The sequence below is a fragment of the Esox lucius genome, chromosome 3 (assembly GCF_011004845.1).
Source record: "Esox lucius isolate fEsoLuc1 chromosome 3, fEsoLuc1.pri, whole genome shotgun sequence".
Classification (NCBI taxonomy): domain Eukaryota; kingdom Metazoa; phylum Chordata; class Actinopteri; order Esociformes; family Esocidae; genus Esox; species Esox lucius.
Genome location: NC_047571.1, coordinates 18,167,165 through 18,183,335, shown reverse-complemented (window position 1 = coordinate 18,183,335; position 16,171 = coordinate 18,167,165). Strand labels below are relative to the sequence as shown.

The following is a 16,171-nucleotide window of genomic DNA, read 5'->3' as shown; positions in this document are numbered from 1 at the left end:
GGGCTGAGTGAGAGCCAGACGTTTTTCTCATCTATACAGCCAATTATTTGACACCTTGTTGATGTCCGCCAAGGGACACACAGACAGATGAAAATAGTTCCACTTAAACACTATATGAGATGAGCGAGGTAAAAGGCATTTGGGGGTCTCACTGTTTTTGATAAGAGAGTGGCTAGGCTCCAATAACTGCATTCTCCAGCATACTACATACATACGTTCTAAATCAAATTAAATGTCACTCGTCAAAAGCTTTGTACACATCAGATGTAGACAGACAGTGAGATGCCATAGGGCAGAGTAAAAAATAAGCTGGTGTAAAAGATAATGATTGAATATATAAATAGTATGCTGATGTGGATATTGAAACAGAATATGACCCTGCCCTAGAAGAAAGGATGAATATATATGGATGCAGCAGACAGGCAGGCTGAGAGCAGCTGTAGCAGTGGGTAGTGATCAAAGTAAGTACCCATCACTGGGTGTTACAGCTCATTAGCTGCTGAGGGTGTTGGTTTTAGTGGAGTGTTGACAGATTGTAGAGTGGTGTTTCTAACAATTTGATGAGAAGCAATGATAACACACGCTTGTGCCAATTTATAGACTACAACTAAATTCCAATAGAATTTTATATTCTATTGTCAAAGCACACTTGATTGATACAGTCTTCACAAATGGGAGGTGAGAAAGCGGGAAACAATTTTTTTTGACTTGCTCCAGCAAGGTTCTGGTTATTGATCATAAAACATCATAGAAAACTCAAGAATTGCTTTTTCTACTACAGGTGAGTGGTTTCAGGGGTGTCTTACAGGCAGCATAGCCTCAGCCCACTCCCCATGTCCTCTCTGCAGCAGCTTGATGCGGTCGATGTCGTAGCATATCTGGACCAGGTCTCCCACCAGGAACTGGGAGCTGCCGCCCTCTGCCCCCGCCGCGACGCCTTCCCCGCTACGCACCACATTGGCCTTGGTCAGCACGGCAGGGTTGAACGTCCACCTGGAACGCAGACACACGCTGGTTACACCTGAACATGGCTTCTACGACAACACCAACGGGAAATAGGGTCATCAATGGTTTCTTTCAGGCCATATCGGTTTCCGTTCCATTTCACAAGTCTTATGCCCGAGGCTGTGACTCGGTCTGGTCTAAATCACCTGTTTCCACTCGGGTACTGCACCACAATGTCGTGGTCCTCATCGATGCCACACACGGTCCCGGTGGTGGTGAGAGTCTCAAACATGCCGTCCGTCCAGCCACCGTGGCCATGCTGCAGGGACTGGACTATCTCAAGGTCCAGGTCGATGTTGACCAGGTCTCCTATCTGCAGACCGCCTGGGTTCCTGTTGCCATTCTGCTCGCCTGGGGAGTGCCGGCAGGGGAAATACATGCTGGTTACACAATGAGGGGGTAGCCTATCCTAACACGTTTACTTAACCAGGTTTGTGTCATTAAGACAAAATAGGTTGGACAGGTGGGATCCCGGAGAGGCTGATGTTATTACGGCTCTCAAACGAGGACCTAATTTGTTTGTTCCTGCGCTGCACTGGGCGCAAAGCACCACCCAGGTGTCACTGACCAGGAATTTGGAGTCTTTTCCCAAGCCAATGAGACGGGTTTGTAGGAATGCTGTGCCAGTGTGACCCATGACTGCACCAGGCTGTATCTGTGTGGTGCTGCCACCTAGTGACCACTACCACAAAGAGCAGTCTGGCAGGGACGTGCTCCTGATGCCCTTGGACTCCACTGCAGAACCATGCGCTGAGGAGAAACTGGTGCAATAATGACGGTGGGTGTAGTGCCACGGACCAGCAGCGCTGTACTCACCCAGAACAGGGCAGTGGTCTCGGTAGAAAGAGCCTCCCTTGGAATCCTGGACACATTTCAAATCCGACTGAAGAGAAGGGACGGGAAACGGAGAATCAGTTAACGGTACTTAATTCTACTTATTACAACTACAGCAGAAACCCTTGAAGGAGTACAATCACACGTCTTCACTGCTGCAGTGATATCCTGGGTGTGGCAACAACAGCATTTACCCTCAGGCCTGTGAAGGATATGGAAACATTACAAGGCACTGGCTCGCCAGGGAGGCACTGCATCATATCATTTGTGATGACTCAGATGTGCATCCACTGTGCCGTAGTTAGAGGGCAGCCACGATGATTACAAGGCAGTGCAGACATGGGCCCTGCTCCCCTGACTGAGATGGTGGTACACAGCAGGGTTCACCCGCACACTGGCTATGTCCACAATGGCAGCCTACATAGCACACTACATCTGGCCAAAGGTAGTGAACAATGAAGGGGAAAGGGTACCATTTCAGAAGCAGACCATGTTTACGAGGCAAACCAACAAACTTGACTCTGTTGTTGTTGAAGGACATTCGTGTTTCTTTTTTTTTTTTTTTTTACAGAAAGAGTAAAGAAAGGAAAGGAAAACACAATGAGTCAAAGAAAAGGGAAAGGAAAAACTGTTAAGTCTCAAGTTGTACTGAGAGATTAACCAACATTTTCGACAACAAGGATTTTTGACAATAACGGGCCCGAACCAAACCCACAGATCATTTCAATGTTTCCCTCTTATTGTAATCAGAGCGGCACTCCACCGCTACTAAATTGTGAAGCACCGCTACAGACAAATACAATATGTTGATGAAATAAAATTTCCTTTTTTACCAAGCTGAGCTCAGTTTACTATCGCACGGGCATCAGAGCAGAGCAACAACATCCTGTATCCGACATTCAGAGTATCAAGCCTTAAAGTGATGTCAAAGAAACATAACTGGCTGTGTCTGTGCACATGCACGTTTGGGTTGAATTGTGAGTAAGTGGCTGTGACATTGACATAAAGCAGTTAGCCATTGTTTGAGAGACAACCAAAGGTAAGAAGCTACCTAGCTAAAATGTCACAACTCGATAGCTACAATTGGTTTCACTAGATTAGCATCAAGCAGGCATCATTACATTTGGTTTTCATATTTTGTCTTCAAAATACAAATCTGCAGTGAAATATATATATATATATATATGACATTAATTAATCTTTTGCAGATTTGCATAGTGGAATAACAATGTGAGAGGAAAACTTGTTAAAAACATTATAAGGTGGAGCACATTAATAATGGTTAGAGCTTAAGTAAATTAATGTAGAGAACATATCTAAAAAAATAAGCATACTTGGATTATATTTTTGTTGTTAATCTGGACAGTGATTGTGTTATAAATCCAACCACACTATATTTTAATATACAAGGGATACTTTTTGCAGAAAAACTATTCTGTGCCACAGTGAATGTATTGTACAAAATACATCCATGAACAGTTTTAGAGAATGGTTTACTGAGGGGTAGTTTATTATTAGGAAATGATGGTAAGTTATTGAAAAACAATGTTAAGAAAATACATTTGACAAGCAAGGGAGACTTGTATGCAGAGGATATTTTTGCAATACAGTGCTTGTTTTCAGTGTTTCATTGTCAATTTTGTCAGTGTGTTTAAAAGTGTTAAAAGTGACAGATTCTAGAACCAGAAAAGGAACCAGGCAAGCATAGTTCAGCCGGCACGCAATTGAAAGTATTAAATGTTGATATTCTCACTGGATTCGAACCTGGGTCTCCAACATGAGAGGATGTGTCTTTAACCAATACGCCACAGTGATATACCTTCGTCCAGTCGTTAGACACAATTAAGCATTGTGTTAAACGGACTAATGGTTCATATTAAGTTTACCTAGACCACAAATAGCATATATGAACTGTATGGCTTTTGCCACTGGCCGTTTTAACAGCCTATTAGCCAGTAACAGACTTACTAGGACGTACTAACTTACCAACTGGAATAGTCATAAGAATTGAGCAATAGCGAGCGAGACTGAAGATGAACTTTTCCCTGTCAAAGCGATTTCATTTCATGGCACAAAAACATTCATTTTCCTTTCATTCGTGATTGACATTGATACAATAACTCCATCAATATAGCTGATAACTGAATCTCGTAAAGTGAAAAGACCAGAGAATCGTGGAAACCCCTACTCTTTAACTGCCCAAGGGGTTTTGATAAAGCCAATACTACCCCCAAAAGCATGCACAGATTCGTACGTCGAAAATCCATATGATTATTGAAATTGTTGCAATACTGTATAATCATAAACAGTTTTAGTTTATGCTTACTATAACGTGCCTACTGAATGTTGTAGCCAGCTACGTTTTTGTCTATCCTGACCCAAAAAGCATGCACAGATGCGTACTTCGAAAATCCACCAGAAACAATATGCAATATTTTAGGCTAACTGTAACGTAGATACTGAAGGTTATAGCCAATGAAGTTTGTGTCTATCCGGAACAAATCCTAATGCATAATTTATTTAGACTGTGAGGAGATTAGAACGCAGGAACTTTAGCAGGTCCACTTCTCTAACCACTACGATATTTAACAAGGAGTAGTCAGTCAGTCAGTAAGAGACATTTGCTCTTCTAGGCCGGCTCCGCTTACGCAGTCCGGCAAAAGTCAAGTGCAATGTTGAAGCACTAGAACATTAAGAGGAATAAAAGACAGACACAGCCATGTTTGAATACAGGCTTTGACTTTCATTATTTTGGGCAAAAAGCATACATAATCCATGCTCACATTAATCCAGAAACAGATGTAGTCTACTTCAATCACTCAAACCTAACAGACCTAATAGAAGAACAAAGGACAAATCTGTTACACAAGCAAGCTAAAAATCTGATTGGCCACATTAAAAAAAAACAGGACTTCCTCGACCAATCAAGAGGCTGCCTGTCATATAAGGCTTTTGTGGGACCCGAAGCAGCTCTTCTCCCCCAGAAGCTGACCTCTGTGTTCAGTCTCTTCCTCATAAAGACAGAAGGGAACAGATTGCCTTTCTCATGTAGATTCCCTCCCTCCATCCACCTGTCTGCAACAATGGGGCCCTGGCTACTAGCTAGCCACGCGGCAATCACACCACAAAGGACGGGCTGCACAAGAAAGCCCCCTGGCCTCTGTGGTCAAATAAAAAGGACACCTGACAGATGATCTTTTGTATGTGTTGTTTTACTCACCATCCCCTCGAAGCCCACTCTGTAGAGGTTCTTGGCCCCGTTGTCCCATAAGACGTAGGCTGCACTGTGGGGACTGGCTGCACTCCAATCCTGGATCTCTGTCACCTGAGGAGGAATGAGATGAAGTGAGGGAAGAAGTTCGCCACAGTATTGCCATTTAAGAATCATTAAAAGGCATGCCTCATTTACACACAATACATTTGGTGAAGTATGAAGTGTATTATGTAAATCTGGGGCACATAAATGAATAACAGCAAGTAAATTATGAAATTTTATATAACACCCAAAAAAACAGAAGGTCCTATAGGGTAGAAAGAATGGAGTAAACAAAATAAATAGAATAGAAAAGAATAGCAAATAAATGATCCCTTTAACTGTTTGACAGAGTTCTCCATATTTACATTTAAAGATGAATTTGATTTTAATTCAGACCCAAGTAATATTTCTCTTTCCTGGGGTAATTGATTAATGGGCCTTGGTAAATAATATTCATCCTAAACTAAGAGCATACCTACATCTAAGCTGGGGGACAAGTAATAGCAGTCAGCTGTGTGAAGCTGCCTGAGCATATTGCTTACAGCGTCATAAAACAGTAATGAGATATACCATTAAATAACACAGTAAAATGAACCCTTTAAAATTGCCTGTGGGGAATCTTAAATTGAATATAACTGGGGTCTAAACTGGAGTCAACCCACTAGAGCTCCATGGGGCTGTTCTCTTAAAATCAACACAGTGAATGTTAAACAAATCCAAACTCTTGAAGTGTATTCTGTGGTGAGAACATATGTAGTGAAAAAGTAGGTTTGACTCTTCAAACTAGGCCTGTAATAGTAAACGCAACAACGAGACTTGGAAGGAAACGAGCAAAAGAAGACATTTTTTCTTCAACTAGGAGGGGTCATATGATGTGTGCCAGAGTGATGAGGGCAGCAAAGAACAAGGAAATCAAACAAGTCAACTCATGTTGATCTGGTAGACTGACTGATATTTATCTCCTCAGAATACATAACAGCAGTCCTGAGTGCATTAAAAAATATAATTATAAGCCTAACTAACATTGCTAGCTAATGTTAGCTAGTCTAATTGAATGTTAGCTAGTCTAAACGTAACTGGGCATTTGATCCCAACGTAAATCTAATAATCTTATTAGCTAAATAGCAACTCCACACGTTATGTACTGTAGCCTATCTTTCTCATTTGAACTTGTAGTGCTGTCATTTCAGTTCTATCTTCTATTAATTGGCTTGACTTCTCCTAAACTTAAAACTTACATAATGCACATACAGTGCTTTTGGAATGTATGGAGATGCCTTCACTTTTTCAACCTTTTGTTTTGTAGTAGACACAATTGATTTTTTCATTTATCTACACACGACCCCATAAAGACTATGAAAAAACATTTGTGTTTTTTAAATGTGTGCCGATTTATTGAGATTTGTTTTCCCTGATGTACATACAGTGGTATGAAAAGGTTTAGGCACCCCTCTGAGGCTGCATAATAATTTACTTGTCACGGAAAATTATCACAGAGGCATGCCATTCATTTTCTAATAAAAGCTGAGTACTGGGGTATTTGCCAGACAAAGAGTTTTAGTGTAGCAATATTAAGTTGTATGAAATTAAATCAGATGTGAAAAATAGGCTATGCAAAAATGTGGGCACCCTTGTCATGTTTATTTGAATACCTGTAACTACTTGGCACTGATTAATTGGAACACACAATTGGTTTGGTGAGCTCATTAAGCCTTGAACTTCATAGAAGTGCATCCAATCATGAGAAAAGGTATTTAAGGTGGCCAATTGCAAGTTGTTGTTCTCTTTGACTCTCCTCTGAAGCGTGGCAACATGGGGGCCTCAAAACAACTCTCAAATGACCTGAAAACTAAGATTATTCAACATTATGGTTAAGGGGAAGGCTACAAAAAGCTATCGCAGAGATGTAAGCCATCAGTGTCCAATGTGAGGAACATAGTGAGGAAATGGAAGACCACAGGCACAGTTCTTGTTAAGGCCAGAAGTGGCAGGACAAGTAAAATATCAGAGAGGCAAAGGCGAAGGATGGCGATCCTTGATAAGAAGCATCCTCATAACATGTTGCTCCCACCACAATGCTTCACCAACATAACATGGCACTAGCCAAGTGATGAGCGGTACCTTGTTTGCCAGATGAAGTACTTCAGAATTCAGGCCTGACAGTCTGATTTTGGTCTCATCTTTTGAAATGTCTGTTAGAACAATGTATCTTGATATTTTTATCAACCTACTTAAACCACTTAAAGATGTAGAGTTGTGCTCAAAAGTTTGCATAACCTTGGAAAATTGGTAATATATGTACCACTTGTAAAGAAAACATGAGTGAGCAGGCAAAAAACATTTATTTCTTATGGGATTCACATTCAACTGTAGGTTATAACAGAATAGCAATATCATAAAGTAAAACATGGGGCAACAAGGAAAAAAATAACCCGACCCCGGTTCAAAAGTCAGCATACCATTAGTTCTTAATACTGTGTATTGCCCCCTTTAGCATCAACGACAGGGTGCAGTCCTTTGTAATATTTGTCTTATGAGGCCCAGAATTCTTACAGGTGGTATAGCTGCCCATTCGTCTTGGCAAAATGCCTCCAGGTCACTTAGTCTTTAGTCATCTTGCAAGAACCGCAAGTTTGAGACCTCCCCAGAGTGGCTCAATGACATTAAGGTCAGGAGACTGTGATGGCCACTCCAGAACCTTCGCCTATTTCTGCTGCAACTTGGCCTTGTGCTTACGGTTATTGCCATGCTGGAAAGAGAAAGAGCATCCCATGCGCAGTTTTCATTTAAAAGAATGCAAATTGTCTGCCAGTATTTTGTGATAACATGCTGCATTAAATTTGCCATACATTTTCACAAGATTCCCCATGCCTTTAGAGCTCACACACGCCCAAAACATCAGTGATCCACCACCATGCTTCACAGTGGGGATAGTATTCTGTTCACTATAGGCCTTGTTGACCCCTCTCCAAATTACAGTCTGCCAGAAGCTGAGAGTCGTGTCAAGGTGTTGTCGGGCATATTGTAACTGGGCTTTTTTGTGACACTGGCCCAGTAAAGGCTTCTTTCGGGTAACTCAACCATGCAGCTCATTTCTGTTCAAATATTGTCGTATTGTGCTCCTTGAAACAACCACACTGTCATTTTCCAGAGCAGCCTGTATTTCTCCTGAGGTTACCTGTGGGTTTTTCTTTGTATCCCAAACAATTCTTCTGGCAGTTTTGGCTGAAATCTTGCTTGTCTACCAGACCTTGGCTTGGTATGAAGAGAGCCCAGAATTTTCCACTTCTTAATAAGTGATTGAAGTAACTTTATGAAGTTCCATTACCTTGTTACGCAGGTCTTTTGACAGTTCTTTTCGGCTCCCCAAGGCTTGGTACCTAGCCTGCCCAGTGCATCCACATGAGAGCTTACAAACTCAATGACTATTTATACAGACATTAATTAAAATTTAAAAAGCCACAGGTGTGGGAAATTCACCCTTAATTGCCATTTTCACCTGTGTGTGTCACCCTGTGTGTCTGTAACAAGGACCTAACATTCAAGAGTATGTCAACTTTTGATCAGGGCCATTTGGGTGATTTCTGTTATAATTATGATTGGAAAAGGAACCAAACAACTATGTGATAATAAATGGCTTCATATCATCCCTATTCATAAATAAAATAATTTTATGGCATGATCAGTCATATTTTCAAAATAAATGCAACATTTTTACAATTTCTGCCAGGGTATGCAAACTTAAGAGCACAAGTGTATGTTTCTGTGTTCAGGGTGTATCATCAACATGTTAACCTTCATCAAAACATAGGTAGAATAGTAAGCCCAGCTAGCCATCATTAGTAGTCACTGTTTAAAGTAGAATTCACTTACTATTGTAATGGAGATGATTGGTGACTGTAATAAGAATAAATATATTTAATTTAAAAACCTCTAGACGGGAGCTTGACTTTCGGTTATTTTATGATGTTTTGCTATACGTGTCATCATCGCTTAAAATCAAGCATGGTGGCACAGTTTTCTTCAATAACCCCCTCTTGCACGCATGAAAACATCCCTTTACAGTGAGGACCTATTTTATAAATCAATCAACACATTCCACAAGTTGGATGCTAACATAGCTACGAATTAAGAAATTTAAAACACCCACAACCGGGATAATTGCATTATATAATAAATAATATCAGAGTAATGCGCGGTTTACGTGTTAATTAGTGTCTACTACTGATGCCCAGCGGCCCTGCGGTCTAAGCCGCTATCACTGTGACACATAAATTGTTGCAGCATGGGATCAAATTCAACCTACTGTGCTGTAAGAGACAGCAAAAACTCTCTTACAGCACTTTCCTGCCCAATAAGACATAGAAGTCTGAATAAAATATATCTTCAAGGCAGTCTAGACGTCAAAAGCATTGTGTCAGTTAACAAAAGGCAGCTCGTTCTAACAACAGAGCTGACTAGTGTCCTTTGGAACAGTTTGCAACAAAACAAGTACCTTTCCTCTCCTGCCATTGCCTCCATCCTGATCTTCCCACTGCCAGTCCACTCCCCTCACCACCCGGCCACCAGTGAAGATGCCCCGGGCTGTGATCTTCTTTGACTTGCGGCGAGACTCCAACAGGACTCTGTAAAATAAAAAATATATATATATACAGTGGGGAGAACAAGTATTTGATACACTGCCGATTTTGCAGGTTTTCTCACTTATAAAGCACGTAGAAGTATGATTTTTTTTAATTATAAGTACTCTTCAACTGTGATTGATTTCGGGGCTGTTGCTGGACAATACGGACTTTCAGCTCCCTCCAAAGATTTTCTATTGGGTTCAGGTCTGGAGACTGGCTAGGCCACTCCCGGACCTTGAGATGCTTCTTACGGAGCCACTCCTCAGTTGCCCTGGCTGTGTGTTTCGGGTCATTGTCATGCTGGAAGACCCAGCCATGACCCATCTTCAATGCTCTAACTGAAGGAAGGTGGTTGTTGGCCAAGATCTCGCGATACATGGCCTCATCCATCCTCCCCTCAATACGGTGCAGTCATCATGTCCCCTTTGAACAAAAGCATCCCCAAATAATGATGTTTCCACCTCCATGCTTCAAGGTTGGGGTGGTTTTCTTGGGGTTGTACTCATCCTTTTTCTTCCTCCAAACACAGCGAGTGGAGTTTAGACCAAAAAGCTCTATTTATGTCTCATCACACCACATGACCTTCTCCCATTCCTCCTCTGGATCATCCAGATGGTCATTGGCAAACTTCAGACGGGCCTGGACATGCACTGGCTTGAGCAGGGGGACCCTGCGTGAACTTCTTCCAAATACTTATGTCATGCAATAAAATGCAAACAGATTATTTAAGAATCATACAATGTGATTTTCTGGAGTTTTGTTTTAGATTCTGTCTCTCACAGCTGAAGTGTACCTATGATAAAAATTCTTACTACTGGGAGGTAAATAAAAGGCTTCCTTGCCAAAATCTAGAAGTGCACCTTAAAGAGCCTCTAAGCCAGCAGGATCACTAAAAAAAAATGTCATGTTTGATCATAGGGATAAAATGTCATGCTTACATAGCCATGAGAAGGTAGTACACATTATGTTCATCACGGAAGTACATAAACTCTACTGATCATTTTTGCAACTGGGTTAAGCATGTGACTGACATTGTTAGTCACAGTACTGACATGCATCATTCCAATTCTGTGCACACTAAGGTTAGGACGATAGACGATGTTAGTACTAATCGCCATGAAAAATACTCCGGATCATGAAATCGTTGAGAAATTCCATAATCGGATAGTCGTAAATCAGGATAATCCTCACATGAGGGACTTGAAAAAGCTCTGCCACTCGCTGAAGTTTCCCTGACTGCTTGATTGATTTTACAAGCGGTGCGCACATCTCACCTCACCTTGTACTATGCCACTAAACATCCTCCGCAATGTATTGTCAATGAAGCCGAATGGCTCTACTCACGAGCCCCCATGTAAATGAGAGCTCTACATTTTCTTGTATTATTGCAACAAAACTCTTGTTTGATTATATTTAATTGTAATGTGTTTTTAAATGCACAAGAACAAGATTTATTTAATGGACGAATACGAGCAGAGATTAAAGTAAGCCGGGTAAGAAAATAGTAGAATATTGTCAATTACAATAAAAATTCAAATAAAATTCTTAAATGTCATAATTTGTCAGATTTGTACTGTATTGATTTTACAAAAAACTTTCCCCAAACTTTCCAATGAAAGAACGAAATCTTAGATTATGAAAAGGTCCATTATTTCCATCAGCCTATAAATCGGTCTCACCTCGGAGGAAGCATAAGAATAAATGACTAACAACTTGAATGTGCTTCCATGTCCACCAAGAAAGTGTCTTCATGGTCGAGGTCTTCTTGGGATAACAAAATGTAAATCCCAGCCGAACCGGATCTGGGACATTTTCATCCGTCACCCAAAATATCTGTCTGATTTGTTGTAAAATCAATACCAAGCCGACTGGCATCCAATGTTGGCCATATACGATCCAACATATTCCAGAGATGAGGGATTATCAGATCTTTGTTTTGTTGGATAATTAGTTGGATGATAGAAATGTGTCCGAAAGCATTAAGTCTGCTAAATAGTTTTTACCTGCCAGGCAGTGGCCTTTGATGTTGCACATCTCAGATTTCTTGCCATCTATAGTATTTTCATGAAGACATCCCTATTTTAAAATGTGGAGCCACATTTTAAATATATTTATTATAAACGCATCTCTCCCACCGGCCCGCTAATTAGTGCACTTTCATTTATTTGTTGAATAGGACATTGTTTGGGCACACATTAGGCCTACCTGGCCTGTGTATAGTACAAGTGTAGGGCTATAAAGGTGTGTGTGGGGTGTCTGATAGTAGGCTAGTCATTGAAATGAACGTCCCTCCAGAGTTACAGTGCTCTATTTTATCACCACTGCACAAGTCAACAGTGTTTTAGGCTATTCATTGCGATGGAGAATGACATGATGAAAAATCAAATTATTTTACTACAGTACTAGGTCTAACTTCTACACTCTGTATTCAGTCACCAAAGTGTTCCTGACTACTTTAATTTAACAGGGGGAGCACATATCTTACTGAATGCCACTAAACATCCTGAGCAATGTTTAGTCAATGAAGCTGGCAACATATACGTTTAGAGATTTACATGTTCTAGCATAAAAGCATTTAAAATCGTTTTTTGATATTATTTCATTTCAATGGCTTTTTAAATGCACAAAAACAAGATCTATGTTATGGTTACAATATCCGATCAGCCGTTTTGAGCTAGAAACTAGAATTGTTATTGGGATTGTTATTAATTGGGATAATTTTTGCCAGGATAATCGTGGCATGAAATTCTCATATCGTCCCACGCGTAGAGCACACGTCGTGTAAAGATTGAACAGCGCATGGGAAGGTGGGCTATAAGACCAAATACAATTAGAAATACAAATCGCTTGTACAGCATTGATGGCCTGATGAAAAAAAAAGTAGTAAGATAGACAACCTGACCAAGCAGTTGGACAATGTAGGTGTAAACCAATGTAGCCAAGTAGGAGCACACTCTTGGGCACACCCTTACGCAAAGTTGAATAATCACAAGTGTCACTGCAAAATAATCCACCATGCCTTTCATTCAGAGCACCGTCTGTGTGTGTGTGTGGGGTGGGGCGCTGCCTTTGTGTGCACTCATGCAATAATTGTCTCGGGGGAACTAAAGTCACACGTCGTTGAAAGGATGCCAGCTGTGGCACCAATTCCGTTTGTTGTGTCCCTTTGGTTCGGATAAAGGGGTGGAAACGGATGGAGTGTCTGATACAGCAAGAAAGCATCTCCACTCTATGTTATTACCCAATAAACTGTCCTGGTTTCACTCCTGCATGTTGTTTCAACTCAGGTACTTCATTTTAAAACCACACAAATTAACTAGTAGGTGCTTCTGTAAGATAGATTCTAAGATTCACCTATTTCAAACTAATACATTCCATTTAGCATTAGGTGCTATTTTGCTTTCATTATTCTGACTACATCAACCATGTAAGCAGAACAAGGCAGACACATGGTCAGTAACATGGGACTGGCTAAGGCCCCAACACCATTGATTCTGCAAGAGGCTGAGCAGTCGCCTGGCAACAGAGAGCCTTGATTGGGGGACAAAAACAGACACCACTTCTTTGAGAAAGATATAACCAGAGAGTATGCAGCAAAACTAAGGGTAAAAAAAAACAATCCAAGGATGTAGATCAGATTATATAATTTAACTAAACTATACATTGGGTCATAAAGCTGAAGCTAAATTGATAAATGCATCCCAACACATTAAGCCCTTTCAGGTTCCGTTTTGCATTTACACTGAGCTGATAATCAGACAGAATAACGTATAGCATGATTGCATAGAAATTTCACCCATCCTGCTCACTGTCTTAACAGGGCAGCGGACAAAACTCACCTCTCACTACCAGGGGTGGTAATCCTGTAGAAGCGGTGTCGAAGGTGGTGTTTGTCTCCATGGTAACAGGTAGTGCAGAGGTCATAGTTGGTGCACTCTGCACACTTCCAGCGGATACCAATGATAGGCTGCTGACGGCAGGTGTCACACATTGTGCCATCGTGCTTGATACCTGAGAGAGTAGTAAAAAGGCCTTTACGGAAACTGTTGGTGTCAAAGTCTAAAGCAACAATCTACCATCTGCCTGGGGTCTCCTGACTTGCCATCTTCATACCATCATTCAACCAAAATGTCAGTGGGCATTATATACACAGTGTAAACAGTCAAAGAAATTCCCATTTCCCTAATAAGGAGATAATCATGGTAATTTCCGTCATCACTGACTAAACGGAAAGCCACAAAATGTATCGAGTGTAACTGCAGTAATGACAATAGTTATTCTGCCAAACTCTACATTTAGGTTAATAATAATCAACAAACTTATTTTGACAAATTTGTAGTGCTAGCTAACCTTAACGGACATTTAAATTGAACGATTATGGTTGTCAGAGAGAACGGGCGATATCATTGTCTCCTCTGTTGCCAGGTTCTGAAGCATCTCCTTTATGTGTAACCCAACTGTACAGTAAATATTATCCAACTCTGGGTATTTTCAAGTAGTACGCAAGATGCAATGCAAAACGTGTAACATTAACATGGTAGCCAAACAACTCTGTATACACAACATCCAATACATAGGCTAATTGAAACACATGATAAAAGGCTAACAGAATACAATACTGCGATCACAGAACCAGCAGTGCAACACTACCTGTGGGAGCACTGTCAAATATCCTCACGTCGTATGCACCAGAGCACCGGTAGTTGGCTGCAGTCCCGTTATCCCAAACAACAACCACTTCTTCCGGACTTTCAAAACTCCTGACGGTTCCGACATGTCCCTCTCCGCCATCCTGTTTTCCCCATTTCCAATCGGGTCCACGGATCACTCTCGCACCAACTCCTTCCATCATCACACGGTTATTCCTACCCGTGGTCATTTACGAAACGTTTTCGCAAACAGCACAAAGAAGTATTGCCAGCTAGCACAATATGCTAGCTAGCTAATTCTGTCTAGTCAAGATAATTTTGAGACACAAAATCGTTCTGTTGTTGTCCAGAGCGTATCGTTAGCTGGCAAGTAATTTTAGCACGCTAGGCTGAGGCTAGCCTGCTTGTTGTGTAAAGTTCCAAAACAAAATTGCTAAAAGACACACGCTAACTGCAAAAACAAAGATACATTACTGGTCAAATATATCGTACTATGAATGGCACAAACGTGTCCTTTAACTTGCCAATGAACGTTAGCAAGACCAAACAACAACACACTGCTGCACTGTGATTGGGAAACAACCAGGCTAACTTACACACTGAGTGACTAGCAAGTGGCTAATGTTAGCTGCCCAAGTAACTAACGTTAAGCTGTTGAATGGCACGCACTTTCCACTCCACACAAGACAATGTCTTCTTCTGCAACAATACAAAAAAATCTGGTATCTTTCGGTAGTTATCCACTTTTGGTGGCGCTTCGTCCCAATACAACAATATGTTGTCACCCCAAGAGCTGGTAAAGTAGCTGCATCGTCACGAAACAGTAGACCTTTGTTAGCCAGCTGCTAGCTGTGTAGCTAGCTAGCTTGTGAGTGCCTCCGCAAGAATGCCACAAGGGCTCCACAACTTGAGTAACGCTGTAGCCTGTTAGCGTAATGTACTGTTTTTTATGAAATAATTGATCCCTTGAATCGTATATTTATCCTATTAATTATTATTTCTTTTTCACATGTATGTATTTATTTATTTCTGTCAAATGGGTCGCATAACTAAACTCAGGATGAACGCGTCGCCATTATTGTCAATCATCTCTCAAGCAAGCGAAGGTGGACGACGAAGATGTTTGGTTTGGCTAGTTCATAGCGTCATTTGACACAGCAGAAGGCGGGGTTAAATGCAACATGCTAAATGTATGTTCTAAAACGCTCCAAATGTTTAATTGTTTAATAACTCACGTGTTTTATGACTATATATATATATATAGATATATTTATATCTTTAGTAAATCTTGTTTTAGCCTAGTTTCTTGTACACAATCGAAGGCCTAGTCTTCATGTGCAAAAAAAGTTGTGGCCAAGGTGTTACAATATGGTGTTACAACATGATCTTTTTTATATGTTATTCCCTGGAATAAAGTTTTCTTAACCCCAATTTGTAACTATTTACATGCGCACCTTAGGCCTAATCAGGCCTGGCTCCCAAGGGGCCAAAGGGGCATTGCCCCTCCAGATAGAAACTGTGCCACCTAATTTTGTTTACCCATAAACACTGCAAATGGTAAATGAATAAGACATGCCCCCTCATTTATATAAAAAGAATGCCCCCTCAGTTATTTTATCCCGGAGCCTGGGCCTAATGCTTATGAATCATGGGTTGCATTTTATGCCAGAATTTTTACATTTAAATAGCCTTGATTATTTGGAATTTGCGTGGTCATGCGGATTTTGTGTGTGAAGTAGAAGCTGGTGCATGAAATATGCTAATAAATGTATACCTGCAAGCTATAAACTCCTATGTACAGA

At 40.9% G+C, this 16,171-nt stretch overlaps 1 protein-coding gene across 4 annotated transcripts in view; it reads right to left on the bottom strand.

The window, feature by feature from the left end:
- mib1 (mindbomb E3 ubiquitin protein ligase 1) overlaps window positions 1-15,470 on the bottom strand; it is a 69,123-nt gene extending 53,653 nt beyond the window's left edge. For all 4 annotated transcript variants that reach the window (XM_010886533.3, XM_010886540.3, XM_010886550.3 and 1 more), the window contains exons 1-7: window positions 14,371-15,470; window positions 13,560-13,731; window positions 9,591-9,720; window positions 5,060-5,164; window positions 1,822-1,888; window positions 1,152-1,356; window positions 807-993 (exon numbers count right to left, since the gene is read on the bottom strand). In XM_010886533.3, the coding sequence (XP_010884835.2) occupies window positions 807-993; window positions 1,152-1,356; window positions 1,822-1,888; window positions 5,060-5,164; window positions 9,591-9,720; window positions 13,560-13,731; window positions 14,371-14,599 (1,095 nt within the window). In that variant the 5' untranslated portion in view covers window positions 14,600-15,470. The remainder of the gene's footprint in view (window positions 1-806; window positions 994-1,151; window positions 1,357-1,821; window positions 1,889-5,059; window positions 5,165-9,590; window positions 9,721-13,559; window positions 13,732-14,370) is intronic.
- Window positions 15,471-16,171: the final 701 nt, after the last annotated feature.